At 32.0% G+C, this 23,916-nt stretch overlaps 1 protein-coding gene across 2 annotated transcripts; it reads left to right on the top strand.

Annotated features, from left to right (window-relative positions):
* Window positions 1-4,950: 4,950 nt before the first annotated feature.
* LOC139516096 (transcription factor atf-2-like) lies at window positions 4,951-19,163 on the top strand. Of its 2 annotated transcripts, XM_071305956.1 has the most exons (3): window positions 4,951-5,148; window positions 5,328-5,434; window positions 12,682-19,163. In XM_071305956.1, exon 3 carries the CDS (start codon window positions 12,707-12,709, stop codon window positions 14,399-14,401), a length of 1,695 nt encoding a protein of 564 aa, XP_071162057.1. In that variant the 5' UTR covers window positions 4,951-5,148; window positions 5,328-5,434; window positions 12,682-12,706; the 3' UTR covers window positions 14,402-19,163. The 2 variants fall into 2 exon arrangements, with proteins under 2 accessions (XP_071162057.1, XP_071162049.1); XM_071305948.1 differs by lacking the exons at window positions 4,951-5,148; window positions 5,328-5,434 and adding an exon at window positions 5,556-5,907.
* The last annotated feature ends 4,753 nt before the right edge of the window (window positions 19,164-23,916 follow it).

The raw sequence follows: 23,916 nt of genomic DNA on the forward strand, positions 1-23,916 counted from the left end.
AACGGCCTAATTTATGTACAAAAAATTTATCGAAAAACAAATATGTAACACATCAACCAGAGAAGACGTGGCTGGGTACTTGTATATCCCAACAACAAACAGACAAGAACAGATATGAGAGTACTCGCAGTTACTGACTGCAAGTTCAAAGCCGCTAACAACTTTAAAAAATAAATCATGCATCTAAGACTAAGTTATCAAACAGTACACATCCAACATCCAATGGATTAAGAGTTCATTTCACAGATACTAAGTGGCCTTTTATTATATCACTTAATTGATGCATATACAATGTAGATAATTGAAACAATTTCGACAGTATGACTAAATGCGAGAAAACTTAAAGGAACGATGTACATTGTATAATTAGTTCTTATAAGAAGTCAGTTTGTTTGTCGAAAGAACCTTAAAAACTTTGCCGTCACATTATTGACATGCAAGGCATCATTTAGGTTAATTACAATGTTATCTTTGTTAGAGATGATTGTGCATTAACTCGGCAAGTTCAGTTACTAAAAGAATTTCGGCTAAGGATTCACCAGGAAGACCAATAAGTTCACTGATTCGACAGGCAAAATCTTTGTTCTGTACGTAAGAATGAGGATCAAATCAGTCAACGTATTGGTCCATCGGTTGAATCCATAGTTTCACATTTAAAGATTACTGATAAAACAATGATGTAAATATTTAGAAAAAAAAATATATGAAATTAAAATCTTTTTTTTTTACTATTGTTCGTGATGTTTACTTTTTTTTTTTTTTTTATCGTGGTCTGATGTCTATTGGCGATCTTCGGAGGTCACATCCGTAATATTTATGACGATGCTTTTTTGATTCCATGAACTGTCTGTTGTTTTATGGGTCTTTTGTAATCATAATACCTGTTAGATATGCTATAGATAAAGTTTAAGAGATTGAGTCAATTATTTATATATAAATTCGGCAGATATTGCCCCTTTGAAAACCGAGATCAATGCATAAACGACAAACGAAAAAAAAAAAAAAAAAACAGGGTCGTGCAAAACTACGGAATTGCTTGAGTTAAACAAAAATGACCACCATGAATATGGTTTTAACTGTGTTATTGTTGAAATAAATAATAATAGATGTTTGTTTAAAGTCCAGGGGACAACATTTCATGCATATTCAGGACTATCGAGAAATTGTCTTTAAAATGCCTACACTACTTAAAGATTGTCAATGTCGATTAGAATTAGATGAAACCCGACTGTTCTTAACCATAAATCAGATTTTAACATATCATTTATTGATAAATTTGCTATATATAATGAACAATTTTAATATTCTTGTTCAATTTCAGGAGCAAATTAAAGCTTTAATTTGTAGAATACTTCTTTTTAAAATAATACTCCAAACTAAAAAAAAACACGAGCTAACATAGAATATCAAATGCTGAGATTACTGTAGATATCAGGTACACGAAAAAATTGTCTTGGTACTGTATTTTTTCTATTGGCGAGTTTTTGAAAGGCATGCACTAAATAATATTTATTTGAAGTTTTAATCACCTTAAAACGTGTATTTGTTGCTTGCATTTCGATACCACCAGACAACATTCACGGTGGGTATGGTTGTCCTGCGAGAGAACGTTCTGTGCTGGTGATTTGGTCCTGTCAGGTGCTGGTGGGTCCTGATTCTGTGCTGGTGGGTTTGTTTACATTGTATCAGAACGGCAATAAAACGACTGTTTTGTTGCTTAATTTTTCTCTGATGCGTCATAAGTACCATGCAAAGTATATTACAACAATATTATATTGCAAAAGTCGTGCAAGTTCGTTAAACGGAATTGTCCTGACGATGTGCTGGTGATAAGAAAAACGGTCCTGGTTCTGTGCTCCTATGTCCTGGTTCTGTGCCTTTATATTTTAGTTAAAAGTGGCATATATTCAAGATCATTGATGCTGTACTGTTATTGACTAATTAACTGTTGTCTGCTTTCTTGAAATTGACATTGTTGTGAATCTGTTTACTGTTATTATGAGAGTAAAAATACCCCATTTTTTTTTTTTTTTTTTTAAATTAACTGTAATCTTATTTACTGGCCTGATAATGCAACCCTTCTTGCCCCCTTTTAAGATAAGAAAATATGTTTACGATTTTCGGGATTACGATCATTTTGCAAGATCACCAAAATACGTTGTAATTTATACAATACTTATATAAAGTAGATGATGTGGTATGTTTGTTGTCAATGGACAAATTTCCATAAGAAACCAAAGGAAGTATGTGTGTACGGTACGACCTTCAACAATAACCCATAAAATAAAAATGTAAAAGGTTTTGCATAAAAATAGAGAGCCAAAATATAGAACAAAGGACTTTCTGAGCGTTTGAATCATATGTCTTTAGCAGCTTAAAACACATTTGTTTGTGAACAATTTAGTGCTGACTATAAGAATGACAATAATATTGCGGGTTTGTTTGTTTGGTGGGTTTTTTTTTTTTTTTTTTGGGGGGGGGGGGGGGGATAAGTTAGAGCGAGGCTACAGTGAAAGTTTTAAGCTTGGAATAGTTTCCCGCAAGATTTAAAATGTATCTTATAGCTATAAGACTCACTTGCTGTATCTGTAAAAATTTCAACATATTTTTTTTGTCTGAACGGTTATCAGGTATTTTTTTTTCGAAAGTTCGATAGAACACTAAAAAATCACTATTTTATGAAAGGGCAGACTAGAATATGTCAATTTCAAAAATTAAAATATTTCGTAGCTTCATACTACCAATTGAGTATAAAACAAGTATATAATTTTAAAAAAGAAATTCTTAGATTAAATACCTACATTTAACTTTAAAAGGTCATAACAGTTTAAAACAATAATAATATGGTATACATTATGACTTCATACACGGTAGCCGATTATTTTCACTTTTTTTTCTGGCTAAGGATCTATTACAGACTATATACGAAGAGTCTTTACATGTAACATTTGAGCGAACTCAATGGACTTGTGATTCTTTAATGGAGAATTTAAAGTATAATCTTCAAAAGTTCCGCGGGTGCCATCACGACTTGGTATGTCATTGGTAGTTCAAAACACTATAAAGCACCTGTCTCACAAAAGTACACGTTCGTGGGGGGTGTGCTGATCACCGGGTTTTAAACTCTCATGAGCACCAATAGAGTCATAGCAAAGCCTTTCTGTGACATGGAAATTCCCGTTTTTTGCAGAGTTTCGTGTTGCTTAGTTTTTATTGTGTTATGAACTTTCTGTTTCTTTTGTTAACTTTTTTTGTTTACGTTTTCTATCCAATTCCTACTAATATTATGTCTGCATGTCTCGACTCTATCTTTCTGTACAATATACGATACTTCCTAATTTCCCCTCAACTACAATCCATATTTTATTTTAAATGTCATTTTGTGAAAATTGATAGGTATGAACGTTTTGAGGGGGTCATTATTAATCGCATATATTGAATATTGCACTTAAACAAGTCTCCATGAAATGGGAAATCAATATTTATACATACAGAAATTACGAGGAAAATGTATACAATTACGCATGTTGAAAATTGTTTTGGTTTATTTAAGAACCATAACTATAGCCATTAACTTTTGATTCTGTTTCAAACAGGTGAATGTGTACTGAAATAATGATTCCATTATCCCAAATGAGCCTTGAAAAGTAATAACAAATATAATGGACATACAGCTGTACTGATATTTTTTACACTGGGGTCAAACAGAGGATAAATCGACGGTCCATGCATACAGACAACAGTTATCACCAGTGGCCGGAATTGACCTTCGTGTCATCCATCCATTTCAAATCGAAATCGATACGCAAGTTTCTATGACTACACGATCATAATAATTGCATTAAAGTACTGTGTAGCCATGCATGTTCCTTTTATCTTTATAGATTATTATATCAATTTTGCTTTGATATTTCTGTAAAGAATTTAATGTTTTTATGTTTTAGAAGACAACATTTCAAACGCGACTATAAATTCGCGAATCTATTTACTTTCTTGATCAAGACTACGTTGTCAGTTATCGATTTATATGTTGTTGTGAAGGGAAAAAATACGGTCAATTATCCAAGGCCATGTATATTTTTAGTTACAATATGTGTAATGTTGCATAATAATATGAATCGTAACACTTGTACGCACAATATTTGTTCATCTAATGAAGGTCATGTGATAACCGATAATACATGTTCTTATGTTTGGATACCGCAAGTCCAGTAAGATGAGGACTTGTGTCCGTACATATACTAGTAATGATGATTTCTAAAAAAAATTCTAGTATTTAAATTACGTAAATTTAAGGATTTGTATAGTAAATTCTTGGTAATATGTATAAAAACATGATATCTGTATCGTGTGATGTGTTATTTAATCTCTGACTTCTGTTGTGGATTTGAATATTGCCAATTTCATTTAAATTATTGACAGTTACTCAGATTGGTTGTCCAAATTCGTATCTTTTTTCTCTCTCTCTCTCTCTCCACACAAATATTTTATGTATGACTCGACGAATTATTTAAATTACCAGCACAGTACACAAGTTTTTAATTCGGCGTATTGTTGTTTAAATAGGATATGATAAATGACCTAAGTCAACGTATTTCATGGTGTCATTTCCTTATCTGGAGTAATATGTGTACATTTGTGAAGAAAGCATTAAAGCAAAACCTAAAAGAGAAAGAAAAAAGTTATCTTCTTTTTTTATTTTATTATATAAACAATCCTGTAAAAGTTTCAACATGAATGAACCTGCTAATAATACATACTTCCAACTGAATAACAAATATGACGTATCCAATAGCCTTGACAATTTATAGTGTGGTATGACACAGAAAATGATAATACAATCAATACAAGTATGTTTTATTGCAAAACAATCGATCCTTTCGACCAACATTTTAACTTCTTGACGCAAAATGCCCGAAATAAATGTTATATAATCGGTATTACCATGTTATTACAAAACAAAATATCATGCATGCACTTCATTTTTTTTCAACGCGCCCATTATATAATATTTGTGCGCACGCATATGCTTTTTAAGGTCAAGTATTACACTGAAGTCATGGCTTCAGTTTGCCGATGAACATGCTGCATGGTATGTGACAAGCGATTTGATCAATGGCAGAGTTGGTCTGCCTAAACCAGTACAAGGTATATTTAACATACTGACCGGTAAATCACCGATGACCGTTCGGTTTCGTCTGCAGTAAATTTACTTCGGTTCCGCTTTGTTGTTAGCTTCAAAATCGCCAGGTCATATCAGTTCAAGCCTCCACGTGATAAACTAATCTTTCTCTATGTTTTGTTTATTACATAATTTTATTTTGCAGTTTCTACCTCAAATGTGAAAAGCAACATTTCAAGTGTTATCTTTCAAACTCAGGGATTAGTTTGTTTTTTCAATGTATTGGACAAAACTATTGATTTGAAATACGGGGTAAGTTTTCATTTGATATGTATTTTTCTATTTTTTTCTTTGTCAACAAAATTTTCGCACAATTTGATATAGACCTTTGACCGACATTTAAGAATACGGATTTTGAAATTACAGGTAAAGTATATTACACAACACGTACTATTTTAGTCAATACACAACGTAATCTATGAGTGTGGTGTAGGTCATGTAATGTTAATAAGGTTGGCCTCAAATGAACCCTAGCGAGAATGATTATTCGTTTGAATTATTCACAGCAAGGGAGTTTTTATTACACAATATGCACAAGGTCATGCGTACAAATGAATCACGTGTGCTATACGTAATAATGTTTACAACATTGCAATACATAATGACTGAATGTTTAACGTCTTGCGTAACTCATTTCTGTGAAAGAAATCGACCAAGATGCCGGTTTTAATGTACCAACAAGGACTTCAGGAATTTTATTCAATGTTACCTAATGAATTTGGAAGGTATGATACAACTACTTTAATATAACGAACTTTAATATAATTGATATATTTTTTTCTAAAGTTTTGTATATAATTCGGTGATGAGAAGTCATATTTAATAACTTAATTTAACTATTTTCTTATTTAAATCGAACAGTTAGTATATCTATATATTCTTTATTTTAATATTTGTATTGGGTTTTTTTCCTTTTGAGTTTCGTACTTAATTCGGTGATTAATAATTTAATCAAACAAAGTTCTAATTTAAATCGAACTATAATTATTCTATCTATATGTTCAATATCTTATTTATTTTTTCTTATTGTGTTTTTGTTTTTTAATTTTCTATTGTTGAAAATTGATTTATTGATGGTTGCTTAACATCCAGTGGCGAATATTTCATGCATGTTTAGGACGAGAAAACAATAGTTACTAGGTCATGTAGTAGAGGCCGCCCGGGATGGAGGTCAGGGAAGTTTTGGTAGTGAAAATATTAATGACTGAAAGAAACTATATACGGATATATATCTATTATATAATCGTTTGTTGCTGTTGGCCATAAATTTAACATGAATGTGGTGTGTCAGAAGTAATGGACTATATTCACCTCAAATAGGAACACTCAAACCCCAAAATGTGAAAGTCAAAGTATATGAATATTTTAGGAGCTATTTGACCAACAGCAGATTTAAACGAACATTAAACAAAGATTTTACAATCCTCTTCAAAAAATAAACCTATATTTTTCTGAAGAAGTATTTATGAAAAGCATGTTACAACTTAGTTCTTGCTACTGAGCTAATGATATCGGCCTAACATCATGAGCATCTTATGAATTGTTACGTATTATGTCATACAAGGCCATTTTAGAGCTTCCTTTACGCTTTTTGTAGGCTACATACGGTGACGTGTACATATGTAGTTGTTTACATCTAGATAGTAAATTATAATGGTCTCATTATCAATAATATCAGATCATCTGAATTGATATACATGCAACGAAACAACAAATGAACCGCACATTAGAAGAAGCGAAAAAAGACAGATTTAAAAAAATTTAACACTGGACTGTTTGTGACCTACTTTCTTTCACCTTGAATCGATTGATTACGTTTCAGTATGTAAATCAACTTGCATTTCTTGAATTACAACGGTATGCTTTCGGCTCAATTACCTGTGGATAATTTGTGTTATTTTACTGTCTCTATCCTTTTTCCAGAATTTTTTCCTCTCTATTCCAAATTTTTTAATTCGGTCATGCATTAGGCATTGTTAGGGTTAGAAAATCATCGAAACTGATTGGTCATTGTACTGTTTTCCTTTCTTTGACATATGTATAATTGTCCCCATGATGTTTTCTCTCCTTTTGAAAAAACAGTCTTTTCTTATTGTCACAGTTTTGCAGCTGTGTGAATCATTGATCAAGACGTCACTAAATATTCTTCAATAATGATGCGATTGAAATTCCGTGCTATTGAGTGACCATTTCTCTAACATGAAAAAATATCATAGTGAAACCTAAATGACTCCTAAATGTATTGGTTCATATAAGTTATCTTTTAGACGTGATTTGTAAAAGTTTGTCATGATATCCAAAAACATTGTATTAAAAAAACAATTTATGCACCTTCGCATAGATATTTGTTTAAGACAGCAATTTTGTGCATTCATATAATGATGTACATACATTTTTTGTATTCGTGCTTCTATATGAGGTTTTGATATTTATCTATTTTATAGTTGTATGGTTTTGGAAGAGCCGTCATCGTTTTTAGTGATTTTGACTACGTTTGACTACGTTAAGTTTTTTATCGGTTGTTTTCTTAAATTTTGTTTTGAAAAAAAATAACGACAGACGAATGTCGACGGACGCCTAGTGCTGACATTGCCTGGTACTTTAAGCCAAATGATCGAAAAGAACAATATCATTAGCATGTTATGTATTACTTACCTTTGTACAGATATTCTATTTTTATATTTATAAGTTAAGTGTTATTGTTTTTTTAATTTGCAAACATTTTTTTTGTATTAGACTATCTCGATGTGCGCGAAGCTATACACTTTTACAATGTTTGTTTCCTGAAGAATAACATAGCAAGAGAATGTTACTATTTTTAAGGGGATTGATAAATATTTCCTTTTACGTGCAAGTTACGTATTTAAAAGTAATTGATAACAAAAGCTGGTCCTCATTAATAAAATATATATTCCAAGCCTCGATCTCGACATGAATTTCTCTATGATCGATTTTCATTCATTAAAACCAAGCAGTTGTGACACAATCGTTGCACACGTACGAACATGTTGCAACTTAATATATTAGTCAGAGTAATTTGGTCGTTAAACCGTTTTGAAAAAAATAAAGAACAAAACGTGAACAATTTGTTGAAATTCACGTACTACAAACGTAAAGAAAACCCCAAATGAAATTAAGTTTTCTATATTATATTAATTCTTAACAATGATTGTTTCGATATTAGCTCATTTTCATAGCATTAGTTTTTATTCGTATATTGAACCCTTGTACACGCAACAGCTTGCTTAAGTCAATCAATATCTTTTAAGGCATGAAACAGGATCGTTGTTTCATTTACTTGTTTTTATCACTGATTGTATAAAGGTTAGAACTGCGGCCGTATTATTGTATATTTCTGTAGTCGTGCACTGGGAAGGCACTTCATTATTCTGTGGTCGACTTTGGGATTGGTTTCAATTGATTCTGAAAAACTTGTACCACTACGGTGATGGTCTTGCATGGGAGGTCGGTACATAAATTCCCCTAAAAAATAAGATACCAATATCTGTATCTCCTCAAAGCACATCAAGAATATTTAAGACAATTCGCCCTCATTATGTTGTAAATATTTGTCCGATGACGATATTAAGCGTCTTTCGTGTCCTAAAACGGGGGTTTTGTTTATTGTCACGTGGAGAGTTTAGTATTTATAGATTTCGATTTTTCGTATAATTTGATTCGATAATACATTTGAAGGCGACCTCTTCTAAGGAAAAGGGTCATTAGATATAGGAAGATGTGGTGTGAGTGCCAATGAGACAACTCTCCATCCAAATAACAATTTATAAAAGTAAACCATTATAGGTCAATGTACGGCCTTCAACACGGAGCCTTGGCTCACACCGAACAATAAGCTATAAAGGGCCACACGATTACTAGTGTACAACCATTCAAACCGGAAAACCAACGGTCTAATCTATATAAAAAACGAGAAACACGTATAAATTACATAAACAAACGAAAACGACAAGTACTGTACATCAGATTGCATGAATTTTTATTAATGATATTATTGGTCAAGATTGATAACTTTTGGTCAGATCCCATGTGAAATTTAGTGATTTTATATCAAATTTTTAACCATTATTTCGCTTTAAGATTTCAATTAAAATGATAAAATATTTAATTAAGTGACTGTTTATATACAAGGAATACTACTTCCAGATTTATATTTATTTTATATTGAAAGCTGAGGACAGTAAGATTCGACTCTGGCTTTAGACTATTTATATTGAAAGCTGAGGACAGTTAGATTCGACTCTGGCTTAAGAATATCTCCTTCTGACTCTCAGTTTTGAAGTGACAAAAGGGATCGTCAACTATTGTTTAACCAATATTTTTTTTAACATTTTGGCGATTGCTTAAGCCCTGTGGACCAACAACATCGTGTATCATTTTTCATCCCACACTATTAAGAGTCCGACAGTTTGTCTGTGCGTCCGACATATATTTTCGTAAACATTTTCCAGAAACAGCTTAATTGACAGACTTATTTATCAGCAGAGTCGACTGTGATAAAATGTAACGTAAGAGCTTTTAAGATTTTCGATATTTTGAACTTTTTAATAAGTCACAAATTTCTTTGAACTATACAGACCAATATAACATTAAGCTTGGTCAGCAGCTGAACAATTATAAGTTGTAATGTATGTGCGCTTTTAGGATCTGTCAGATACCTACTTCCCGTTCACTGATACTTTTAGTTACCAGTTGGGTATCCATAGCACGACAATGCATGTATACTTGTTACGTATCTACTGCTATGTATTCTTCATTAGTTACATGCCATCAACTACAATAAGTCGGGCTGAAAAGGGTATATGTATTGTTAATACGTAAATATATAGAATGCTCTAGAATGATTTAAGGTTTATTTGTGCTTTCAGATTTAGTTACCAAACATTGAAGCTAATTGAGAACATTATGTTGGCTGCAATTGCTTTTAAGTTATTTGTCACTATTTGGTATATGTTAAAAAATATTACAGTAGCAACCATTTGTGTATGATGAATAATATTAATCTTTTGTGAGATGACTGAAACATTCACATGGTAAAGTGAAAAAAGTGCTCCTTATTTACCCGGTCAACCCGTTTGATAATTATAATCCCTTAAGCAGGTGTGAAATGTTAAGGTCTTCTTTATCTGTTTATATCGATTTTTATCATCATTATTAAAATACAGCAGACAGAAAAATTTATTTTTTGTTCTGCGTTTTTGTTTAGCTATGGACAATAAAGGTCATGTCCTGGTCTTGACATCCTCGACATTAGGTGAACCCGATCAGGCACAAAGAATGCTAACCTGGAATGAACCTTGACGTCCTGCATAAATAAATCTGCATATTCACGGCATATCTTATTCTTTAAATAACAGTTAAACCGTAACTAATTTCATTTTTGAACGCTCATTAATTTAAATGATTGCTGGTGGAATTAATATGCATGTGGGTTGTTCAAGTACTATAAGATCAGACGAATAGGACCATCTTTAGTCATGTTTTATGTTTTAAACCATGTCAAATATGACAGCTGTCCAAACGTTTAAACTAAATCCAAAATCGTACAAAATATGTAATTTTCACACTTTCTTAAGACTTCCAGAGTGTCTTAGTTTTTATGCCATGCCGCGCTGCCATGACAGAGGGGTGCATAAAAAGTACAATTATCCGTCTTTATGTCCGTCAATACGTTCGTCCGTGTACATAAATGTGTGTACGTCCAAAAATTAGTGTCCGTTCTCTTACTTTAGTTTCATTTAACCAAATAATATGAAACGTATATAATTAACATCAAACACAGATCTTGTTTGAATTTATAAATAGAAAAAAAATGAAAACTTAGTTTCCGCACTCTCACTTTACCTATTTGCCTGAACCAAATGTTATGAAACTTATATACAATGCCAGGGACGTTAGTTATACGTCCTTGACAATGCCTATAAGCACAAAACATGTACTTACCTCGTACAAACAACATGATAATGTTCTCCTTACGCACGAGCAAGACTTTTATTTTGCCATCAGGAAAACAAAAAAAAATATTAAAAAGTTTAAAAAGCAACTAGATCCCAAATAACCTCCCCATGGTGTAAGGTGTGAGCTGCAACCTCTGTCTTAAATTAATATTTAAAAAAAAGTATCGTGGATGTCATTACCAAAGTACTGGATTGAAAAGGGAGAAATGGTATAGATATAAAAAAAAATCAACCAAGGTCAATGTCACAATTGTTTTAGAAGATTGATTTTTTTCTTTTCTTGTCCTGGATTTTAGATGTTTATAAGATAAATACATGGCGAAAAAAAAGTTGCTTAGATTAATGAGCCAATCGCTTTTTAACTATTCATAACACGTTTGTTTAATAAATGAGATTTTAAAGGTATGATAATTGTAGACTTAATTTAGAAAAAAATATTATTCTTTACCTATATGTATAATTGTATGCAAATAAAAACAGAAATGATCTGAAATTGATGCATTTTTAGTTGTAAACAAGTCTTTGTACTACACGAAAATAAGTTACGAAATTATATATATGAGCATAACAATTGCAAACAGAGGTCATTATCTGACTAAAAATTCTATAAATTAAAATTGAAAATATATATATAATTGCAAAATATTACATAGAAAATTTTACGCGCACTGTCCTACTATGATTACACAGTTCCCTATAAAAATAGAATTACACATGATCAGTAAATTTTGCCATAGATTAACATGGGAAATAATAACAGCTTTGCGTCACTTTCTCACTCACATTAACATATTTTACGATAGAAAATGTTTTAAAGCTCACGTCTTAGCGTGTATTGAAGATACTTGATCTTGTAAACAGTTAATTATTTTCATTAAAAGGATCAGACGGATTATTTGTGGAAAACAATTCTGAAGTTCCAGCGTTTTATAAGACCTTTTACTAGTTTCCAGTTTCTAACGATTCTTTAGTTATTGATCATTTTGTAAATTCCAAATACGGGGTATAACCTAAATCTTAAGTAAGAGACCCTCCTTGATGTGTCTATCTCCTGGCATGAAAACAACCAACAAAATTTATTAAACGTAGAGGCTCATGGAGCCTGCCGATGATGATGATGGATATTTTCAAACCCTATCCAAACTCCACCTAATTACTGTAGCATTTATAATTCATTGCCCTCTGTAGTGAGTTCGACCATATCCCAGTTTCATTTGTTCTCTTATTCATTATCTTGATGTTGCCTATTTGTGCTACTGGTGCTGTTAAAAATGTTTTTGTTTTATATAGATTGAACCGTTTGGTTTTCCCGTTTGAATGGTTTTACACTAGTAACTGTTGGGGCCTTTTATAGCTTGCTGTTCTGTGTGAGTCAAGGCTCCGTGTTTAAGACCGTACCTTGACCTATAATGGTTTGCTTTTATAAATTGTTACTTGGATAGAGAGTTGTTTCATTGGCACTCATGCCACATCTTCCAATATCTATTTAGTATATTCTATCAACCATATTCTTATTTTTTCCAGTTCTCCATCTTATCCAGCAGAGTCTATGGATATCGAGTCAGATAATTCCGATACGGGTCCACTCAAACGTAAGAGACGTGACGATGACCAAAGTTCTAACGATTCATCAAATATTGGCATACCAACATGTATAGTCACTCCTACCTCAAACGGTAAAAGCGATGATGAAGATGATGAGGCAAGATTTATTCCTAGCAGAAAACGCAGGGAATTTATCCCAGAAACTAATAAGGATCAATGTTACTGGGAAAAAAGACGCAAAAACAATGAAGCAGCTAGAAGATCTCGAGAGAAAAGACGTATACAAGATGTTGTCTTAGAAAATCGCATTATAGAGCTTAGTCGCGATAATCTTGGGTTAAGAAACGAGTTGTACGCCATCAAGAAAAAGTTTGGAATACCCCTCAACGAAACATTTCAACTGGATGAAAATGAGAAGGAGAGTCATTCCGAGAAGGCTAGATTGTATTCTTTAAATTCTCCAATGGCACCACAAATGCCAGGATATATGAATTCCCAAATACCAAACTCTCGCTGTGCACCAGTAATGCCTTTATCATCTCAGTTATCTGTAAGACTGCCTCCAGTTCAAGATAGTTATCCTCCAAAAACATTACCGTATTTATTTGCTCCTACCTCTGATCAGTATGTGACCAATTCGATAGCATCTACAAACTCATCAATTAATTCCAGATCTGAAAAAGACGTTTCTGAATACAGTCCCAAACAAGCAGCGTACAATCACCCGGAACTAAATGAAGAAATGATGCGAAAGCAGATGAAAATGAATTATGAACATATCATGGCAAACAAACCTTCAGAATATGAATCGGATGTTCGCAACACAGCTGACAAAAATGAATCAATGTTCCGATATCATGACTCAGGAAACAGCCTGCCTCCTCAGGAAAAACCATCTCACTCATTTTCAACCAATCCTACCTCATTACAAATGTCTATGGCAGCCTACTGTCAGTCTCGTGATAGATCAAATAGTTTAACTTCACGCGCATCAGGGCTGCAGCACGAGTCTCGTGATAGATCAAATAGTTTAACCTCTCGCACATCAGGGCTGCAACACGAAGACCTTTCAGATGACTACTCTCAGGATCAACCATTATCTCTCACTGTTAGACGTCGAACTAACAGTTTCTCAGGAAATGACAGCTCAAATTCCATATCCTCACCAGGAAGTCCAGTTTCAAACAGTCCCCCAGCCATGGCTTTACCTCATAAACTACGACACAAGCTACCTACAGATACTAAAAACCATTCTCCTTTCAAAGACTACGGAAGTAACTACTATCTCAGTGGACTAACACAGCTCTCCGAGATTGCGCTTGCTCAGTCAAACCCTCTACCTCTTGTAAAACGACCATCTCAAGATGACGAACGAAACGATACAAATTCTTCAGGGAGTGGAAATAACAGTAATCCTAGAGCTTTAATTGATCCCAGGTATGTCGAAAGACGTAAACGAAATAATGAAGCAGCAAGAAAATGCAGGGAAAACAGAAAAACACTCACACAGCTGCGTGAGGTGAAGTCCAGTTATCTAGAAAATGAAAACGGGAAACTTAGAGAAGAACTTGATGTATTACAGGACGAAATGAAAAGGCTACGAGATCTCGTTGAGAAAAAGAGAGGTATCAGGTCTGACCATAAGGATGGTAGCAGCAGTCAGTCTAGTCCCGAAAGCGAGTCTCAACAGGGAAATTGAAACCGTGAACAGAATAATGCTGAACGCTAAGAGAAACTGTAGCCAGAACGTTTTCAGGTATATCAACATTCATAATGAAAGAGTAATATTTTTAGAGGTATCAAAGAAACTTGTTTGATTTATTTACCTCGACGATTTTGTGCATCCCTATAAACGTATTTAATTGAATTATATATCCATTTGTACATAAGCATATACTATATTTAGACCTTGTGAATTTTATTTCTATCTTCAGATTAGTTTTTTCTGCATTGTTTCTTTATTCCGTTTTGTATACAATATTCGGAGAATGACTTGATTCTGATGTTGATCGGGTTTTAACTTTACGGGTGTAGAAGTTCAAGAAGATATTCATATATCACTGTTTGATATTTACATTATATATTAAAAGAGAGGCGGATTATATATATATAATTTTTTTTTATCTGTAATGTGTTTTTTTTAAACACATTATTTATTGTTTTATGACGGGTGAAATCAGGGAAATATTAAATATGTTTATTACAATTCAAATGATTATATTTGAATGTAAAATAAAAACAAGTATTTGAGGTGGAATTGATGGGAACATATAGCCCAATATCTAGTGTCGACCACTTGATTGAAACTCCTGTCATTTTATATTTTAATACGAGCCACAGCCTTACCAGACCTTGGCTACGAAATCTCTAGAAATAGTAATGTCAGAGTAAATTTTTCAGGGATAACCCTTTGCTCATATCTAATTTTGCGAAACCCAAATGTAATGAGTACAATGTCAAATATATAAATTGTTTTAACTTTATGACATCAAAGTGACATAACAACTGACATTTTTGCTCTTAAGAGTCAAGATTGTAGCATTCCATTTTTTTTTTTCAAAATAAAAAATGAAACTGACTTTGACAGGATCTTACCATACCTCATCCTGAACTGTAAGAATACCTCTATATTTGGGCATTTAATATTTTCGTGATTTGTAAATAGTTTATCTGTAAAATGGGTTGTTGTTTAGTCTATTTATAATAGCAGCTTTATAGCTTTGTTGTTGCAAGAAAAAGCACAACAGTTCATTTGATTATTAAATAGCGGCTTTTAGTTCCTTGTTTATGAAAAAGTCCATAACAATGCGGCCACTCTTAAAATAAAAATGTAGTCTTCATACTTGTTCAAGCGAAATGGTATTTGAAAATTCTAGGTTATCATATTATTTTCTTTTTTGCATGTATACTAAACGTGAAAATTGTGCCATAAATGTAGGTGAGACATGCAAGATGTTATTCAATAAAATAAAAGCCGATCAAAATAATTTGATCTAAACAAGAATTTCTGTACGATTCGTCCCATCTTGAAAACGTTTGTATAGAAAGTTCCTTCAGTGTGAACACGGAAGATTTGTAACATCAAATAGTAGTACAAAGTAGAAATGTATAACCTAAGGGTATTCCAGAAATAACAAAATCCGATGAACTTTACTGCCAAAAATATGTTACGGGAGTTCTTAAGGGAGATTTGAGGGGCTTACAGTGAAAGGTATTCAATATCGTTACCTTTAAACAATTTTCTACTGAGACATTTACTCCAACGAAATTATTTTTGTCGTGTATTTGAATAAAGTGTTAAGTGAGATATATGTCAATAAGACAAAAACATCAAAAGATAAGAAATTGTCATAATTATAGAAAATACATAAAATGTTGGCATATCTGGTTTTAATGTATCATGGTCTGCATATCTGTTATTCAGGAGATCATTCTAATAGTATATTCTTCCACGTTTCCGTTATTCTTGTATGTCTCACTTAAAATTGTAATTTATTTGAATTTTTACATATGTAGTGTATATGTATTTAATGTGAGTATGTGTTTTGTGAGTCAAAGTTTTGTTACAGGAAAACGAATTAATTTACATATTTTTTACTAGTGCTAAATTGTCTTAATGTGATTATCATTTTCATTCATGAAACTGAAAAATCTATCAATATGTCGTCACTGCTGAATAATTTGGCAAAATTCTTCGAATAGAAAAAAAATGTTTTGGCGCGTTAAATATTTTAATTTAATAATCAAACTAGCAATTTGACTGTTTTAAAAAAAATGTTAGTTTTAAACGGCTATGTTTGTTTTTACCTTTAAGTTCAATCTCCAAGATTTAAAATTTTCAATGTTCGAAAAATGAACTTTGTTTGATCATGAGTTTGTATATTTTTGTTTTAAGTAAATATGTTTTATTTTATTCAGACATATATATTTGTCATTGAAATTTCATGTGCCATATATTCTGACGTTGCCATATATACATAAACATTATTTATTTTTATACAAATGTCATGTCAAAGACCTTTAGTAAAATTGGTATGAACTCGACTCGTATGTACATTTATTTCACTGGGTTTGATAACTTAACTAAATTGAAATTTATTTTCTTTACTGCTACACAAGAAACAAACAAACTTGCTTAGTAGCAAATGACATTTAACGATGATTCTTGTATAGCTTGTTAATTATCTGACTGTAACTGACTAACTTTAATTAAACATGAGTTATTTTTTAACTTTTGAAAACAATTCATGGGTAACGTTTTCCTTTTTTGTTTCGTATATAATAGAATGAGAGTATGTTGAGGTATTTTGGTGATGTTGTATATTTCGTTTGATTGCAAAATGACTTGGCATTATAATATGTCTTCTTGCATGTCTTTATATTATCGCTTTTGTTTGACTGAAACTTAATACATAATAACGGTAATTATTGCTATGTTGGGCATTTTTCCTTTGATCTTTTTTTGTGAAAATTTGGTCCTTAATGCTCTTCAATTTCGTACTTTATTTGGCCTTTTTAACCTTTTTGGATTCGAGCGTCACTGATGAGTCTTTTGAAGACGAAGCGCGCGTCTGGCGTATATACAAAAATTTAGTCCTGTTATCTGTGATGAGTTTATTTTTATATCATGCTACTCGCTTGAGATGGAAAATTATCTCTAGAAACTAAGGAGCCACGTGGCGTTGCTAATGAAATTGACATGGAATTGACAACATCGTCATAGGTAAAATAGCGATAAACAGATTATCATTGGTCATGATCATCTCAACTCGATTGCTTTTCTCGTTGAGATAACCATCGATAATCTATGAATATCAGATCAATGGGATAACCACGGTTCTTTTCCCCTCAAAGAATAGCAGACCCGAGTTACAAAATCTCATTTTATGAGTTTTCTTGTGTTTTTTTTTCTCTATTTTAGTTACTTTTTTCAATTTGAAAGAATCGGTGACGCTTATATGTTATCTATGGTAAGAGTTTTAGTCCTATCTTTACAGAAAAATGGGGAGTGAAAGCTATTTCTAAATTTTAGAATATTGTCTTGTTACTTTACAATACAATATTAATTTTAATGGTATAGTTATTTTAAATTTGAACAATATTGTCTTTTTACATACTGTTAAACGTATGGGATTTATTGTGTTGTTTTTTGTTGTTGACTGTATGTAAGGTTTTAGGAAAGTCATAGGCATGCTAATCTGGGTTATCGATGGGGTAGTTCAAATGAACAAAATTATATATTCCCGAAGAAATAAGATTCAACGAAGGTCTGGCGTTTCTGGGTGGACATTTGGTATTGGCTAGATTATTAATTTATATATTGGACGCGTTAGTTCTATTGCAGAGTAAAAGATAAACTGAGTTCTTGTAAAAGACATGGTCAATTGCTCATGACACAAGTATTTTTGGTCACCTAAGGTCTATAAGATTGTTGTTAATTTTTTCGATCAATTATTTTAATCAAGTTTATGAAAATAACAAAGATTTGATGCTTCTCAATTCCTATCAGTTATTTGGTATCAATTTATGTCTATGACAGCACTACAAGAGAAACATGAGATGAACCCTCATTTTCTTGGTTCAGCTATCTTTTATCAAATATATATAATTGCAATGTAACCTTATAAGTTTGATTTGTGCGACAACGTTTAAAGTTTAAAGTTATTCTCGGTTGTAATCAGGCGAGACATTTCTTGATGTCCACTTTTTCGGATATGTATTTTATTTTACAACAAATTCAAGAAAAATCTTTTTTTTTTTTTTTTTTTTAAGTAAATTAAATGCTACGTCAACGTTCGAATACCTTAATGTTTATTCCATAAGTCAACAATTATTATATAAAGAAGAATTGCAATCAGTTATGTGTTATCTTCCATGTAAGATTTTCAAAAAAGTTTTTTACTCACTTTTGGTTATTTAGAAATGGTCCATAATTATGTGGCCATAAAACATATGGGTCAGTCACCGTTTCCCCCCCCAAGACAAGAACCTCCATTTTATTTGCCATAACTATTTCAGTCAATCGTTTAGTTATTTCAATATACAGTAATGAAAAACAGCTTTTACTAGAATTATGATGATATAAAACTTCATTGCATGTAAGGTTTTAGGCAATATAAAAAAAAATTAGTTTATTTGCAAGCGACATTCTAATTATAGCGCTTAGATTGTGTGACAAGTGTACAAATGCCTTATAGTAAAAGTAGCATTATTTCAACATAAAAGAACGTGACCGTATATTACCTTCAAAAAAACATATTTTGGAAAGACTTGTTCTTTTTGTTTTTAATTTGCTGCCAGAAAAGTTTATCTACTACCTCTTGTTTGTATATATCCTAATATTAAGTTTTGATCAGGATTCTTGAATATGTTGTTTAAATCTTTCTGAAACTACCTCAATTTGTGGACGAATAAATCAGTGCTGTGCTTACATGTGTCATATGAAATAAAGCTAAAAAGTATGTTGTGTTTACTTTTATTTATGTATTTCTTCACTACAGGATGGCATTGTCTATCTTAGAATAAAACATAAACAGCTAATTTGTTATAGAATTATACTGTTTATTTTGCTCATTGAGATAACTAAAATGCAATTATTCTGACCACTGGAAATAAATTATTACTCCAAATCTAAATAATACCGTGTTTTATGTAACTTGTCAACTAAAAAGTCAAAAACATTGGAAAAATATCAGCTTTTTAGCTCACCTAGCCTAAAAGGCCATGTGAGCTTTTCTCATCACTTGGCGTCCGTCGTCGTCGTCGTCTGTCGTCGTTAACAATTTTTCAAACATCTTCTCTGAAACTACTGAATGGATTTGAATGAAACTTAGCATGATTGTTCCTTAGATTATCCTGCACAAAGTGTGTGCTTCGATTTTTGATCCGTCAAAAAACACGGCCGCCGTTACTTAAAATAGAACATAGGGGTCAAATGCAGTTTTTGGCTTATATCTCAAAAACGAAAGCATTTAGAGCAAATCTGACATGGGATAAAAATGTTCATTAGGTCAAGATCTATCAGCCCTGATATTTTCAGATGAATCAAACAAACCATTGTTGGGTTGCTGCCACTTAATTGGTAATTTTAAGGAAATTTTGCAGTTTTTTGTCATTATCTTGAATATTATTATAGATAAAGATAAACTGTAAACAGCAAAAATGATCAGCAAAGTAAGATCTACAAATAAGTTAATATGACCAAAATTGTCAATTGACCCCTTAAGGGGTTATTGTCCTTTAATGACAATTTTTTACAATTTGTTCATCACATTTGCTAACTTTAAAAAAAATCTTCTCCTCTGAAACTACTGAATGGATTTGGATGAAACTTAGCATAATTGTTCCTTAGATTATCCTGCAATGTGTGTGCTTCGATTTTTGATCCGTCAAAAAACATGGCCGCCGTTACTTAAAATAGAACATAGGGGTCAAATGCAGTTTTTGGCTTATATCTCAAAAACGAAAGCATTTAGAGCAAATCTGACTGGGGTAAAAATGTTCATTAGGTCAAGATCTATCAGCCCTGAAATTTTCAGATGAATCAAACAAACCATTGTTTGGTTGCTGCCACTTAATTGGTAATTTTAAGGAAATTTTGCAGTTTTTGGTCATTATCTTGAATATTATTATAGATAAAGATAAACTGTAAACAGCAAAAATGATTAGCAAAGTAAGATCTACAAATAAGTTAATATGACCAAAATTGTCAATTGACCCCTTAAGGGGTTATTGTCCTTTAATGACAATTTTTCACAATTTGTTCATCATATTTGCTAACTTTAAAAAATCTTCTCCTCTAAAACTACTAAACCAAATTTAACCAAACTTCCACTGAATGATCAGTAGGGTGTATAATATAAAGTTTGTGCTTTATTTTTTATTTCGTCAAAAAACATGGCCGTCATGGCTAAAAATAGAACACAGGGTAAAATACAGTTTTTGGCTTATATCTCAAAAACTCCAGCATTTAGAGCAAATAAGACAAGAAGTTAAAGTATTTATTAGGTCAAGGTCTACCTGTCCTGAAATTTTCAGCCGAATTGGGTAACTGGTTTTTCAGGTATAATGCCCCTGAATTGATGATATTAAAGAAATTTTGCAGTTTTTGGTTATTATCTTGAATATTATTATAGATACAGATAAACTGTTAATAGCAAAAATGTTCAGCAAAGTAAGATCTACAAATAAGTCAATTTGACCAAAATTGTCAATTGACCCCTTAAGGAGTTATTGCCCTTTAAAGACTTTTTTCACAATTTGTTCATCATGTTGACTTACTTTAAAAAATCTTCTCCTTTGAAACTGCTGTATCAATTTCAGCCAAACTTAGGCTAAATGAGTTTCAGAATATCTAGTATAAATTTTATATTTCATTTCCTTGTATGTCAGAAACATAGCTCCTATGGCTAAAATAGAACATAGGAGAAAATGATTTTTTTTTTGCTTTTGAAGAAAATAGGACGATTCAAAGAACATTTAAATAAATTTGAAAAGCCAAAATAATCATTGATGAGAGATTTAACCAAAACAAATAAGGTGTGCGATTCAGGCTCTTGAGGGCCTCTTGTTTTTTTATAATCTATGAATTTTGATCGGTAAGGAATTTATCCTATATATTCAAATAGTTGTAAGTACACATACTAAAAAGTAAACATCAGATTGTGACATTTAGCCTAGAACAAATGAACATATATACAAAAACTGAAAAAGATCATCACAAAGAGAAATGCATAATGCCTACTGGAATTACATTGGAAAAATGATATGTGATCTACCAGTAGAAGAAGCAGATGACAACATCAGACGACAAAACAACTAAAGAACTTATAAACATACATTAAAAACATAAAGAATGACAACACATACATCTCTGCACTAAGGAAAGATAATAAACTAACAGACATTACATCAGAAAAAGCTAAAATCTTAAACAGTCATTTTCAGATCCCGTCATTATGTTATTGTTCTATTATAAATTTGATAATTATACTTTAAACGACAAACGACAAAATTATTTACTCGCGAAGTGGTATTAACCATATATGGACTTCTTGATAATTTTAAATCTCAGTCTGTTTCTGAAATTAATTCTAACATAACTTTTGATTTTTTAACCTTGCACACCACCATTCCCCATGTGAAATTATAATTGTTTTGAATATACATTAAACGACAACATTTCTTTCTATGTGACGTTTACATTTTCTGACGCCAAACACGCGGAACAATGAATGTATTTTTTTAATTTTATAGATACATTTTGTGCTTTTTTTGTAAATGTTTGTTTTGAGATTGTAACACGGAGAGGACTGCTGTAACCATATTTTGACTTTTTGAAGCGACTGTCATACAAGTGAGAGGTTTAGCTTTATCCTATTTTCTACATTTGAAAATGCCTGTACAAAGGCAGGAATTTGACAGTTGTCCATTTGTTTGATGTGTTTTATCATTTGATTTTGCCATTTGATTAGGGACTTTCCGTTTTGAATTTTCCTCGAAGTTCAGTATTTTTGTGATTTTACTTTTTTTTCAAAAAGCGTTCTCCAAAGAAACATCAAGTGAAATAATACCGGATATATGATCACCATTATATACAAAAGTGAAAAACATCTTCATTTCAAATTTAGCGGTGTCACAAAATTATTGAACAAGATCAATCCTCTCAAAGCAACTGGCCCAGATGAAAACTGCGGATAAGTACTAAAAGAGCTAAGTAATGACATCATGATATTTCATAAATCACTATACACAGGGAAATATCACAGACGACTGGAAACAAATGTTTGTCCTGTATTTAAAAAAAGGCGATAACACAATGCAATAAATTATAGACCTACATCACTCACCTTCATACTTTGTAAAATCACGGAACATATTATAGACAGTAGTATGATGGATCATTTGGAAAATAATAAAAATCTTAAACGACCTTCAACATGACCATCCTAGCATCAAGACCATGGGACACTCAGTTGATTTCATTAAAAAAACCAACGACAATTAGATCAAAACTGACATAATTGTGATTGCCTCAGTTTGCTTAAGTTTTTGACAAAGTTCCTCACAAAATACTTCTCTCCAAACTTGAATATTATGGCATCGAATACAACACATTAAAATGGATAGAAGATTTTCTTACATATCCCGCACAGTCAATATGATGGTGTACAATCAGACAAAATTAATGTGACATCTAACGTTCTTTAGATCCTATCCTGTTCCTTGTGTACATTAATGACGTCCATGAATATATAAAGCAATGTACCCAAAGATTATTAGCAGATGACAGCATAATTTACAAAACAATAAGAAACAAAGACACTCTAAAACTACAAGATGAATTATTATCAGCAGTAAAATGGGAGAAGGACTGGCTCATGTCATTCCATCCAGACAAGTGAGCAGTCCATCAGATAACAACAAACCTAATAAAATTTGATAACCCTCCGCACCAACATATACGGCAAAACGAAAAATCCACAAAATATCAAACAAACTTCAAATGCTTACAGTTCAGTCACACAAAAGCTTATTTTTATGAAGAGAAATTTTAAGGGCAACTCCAAATTAGTAAAACGAAGAGTTCATACATCACTGACTAGACCTAAGCTTGAATACAGGCCGCACATACCAAATCTCAAACACACCAACTTAAAACGGTCAAGCGCAGCGCAGCTAGGTAAACTTATACAGATACCACAATACCGGCTCCGTCACTGAAATGTTACAAACTTTCAACTGGACAATTCTAGAATAAAGGCAAAGAAGAACACGCATCTTTTTCTACAAAATAATACACCATCTTGTAGCTATTAATACAACACCCTGTTCATCCAATTTGACAAAAGAACAAGACAACATTCACACAATTATTCCTACAGACCAATACAAACATCTAAAGACTCGTACCGATACTCATTTTATCCAAGAACACTATTACAATGGAACCTTCTACCTGCAGCTACAGTAAAAAGTACCAAACTAGACTGTTTCTGAGAGAAAAAAATGTATACAGTACAAAACAGAAGAAAAAAATACTTTGAACTTTTGTACGAACATATTTCACTAAATATAATGTATATATCCAACACACGCGCGGCATAGTGACATCAACTATAATGAAGAAGACCTGAACAGGATAAAATAAATACAATGTTTATCAAACAGATATTTTTACTCGTGTTTCATTTTGGTGAGTTAGTATTACTTTTA

Source organism: Mytilus edulis, chromosome 1, assembly GCF_963676685.1.
Source record: "Mytilus edulis chromosome 1, xbMytEdul2.2, whole genome shotgun sequence".
Lineage (NCBI taxonomy): Eukaryota > Metazoa > Mollusca > Bivalvia > Mytilida > Mytilidae > Mytilus > Mytilus edulis.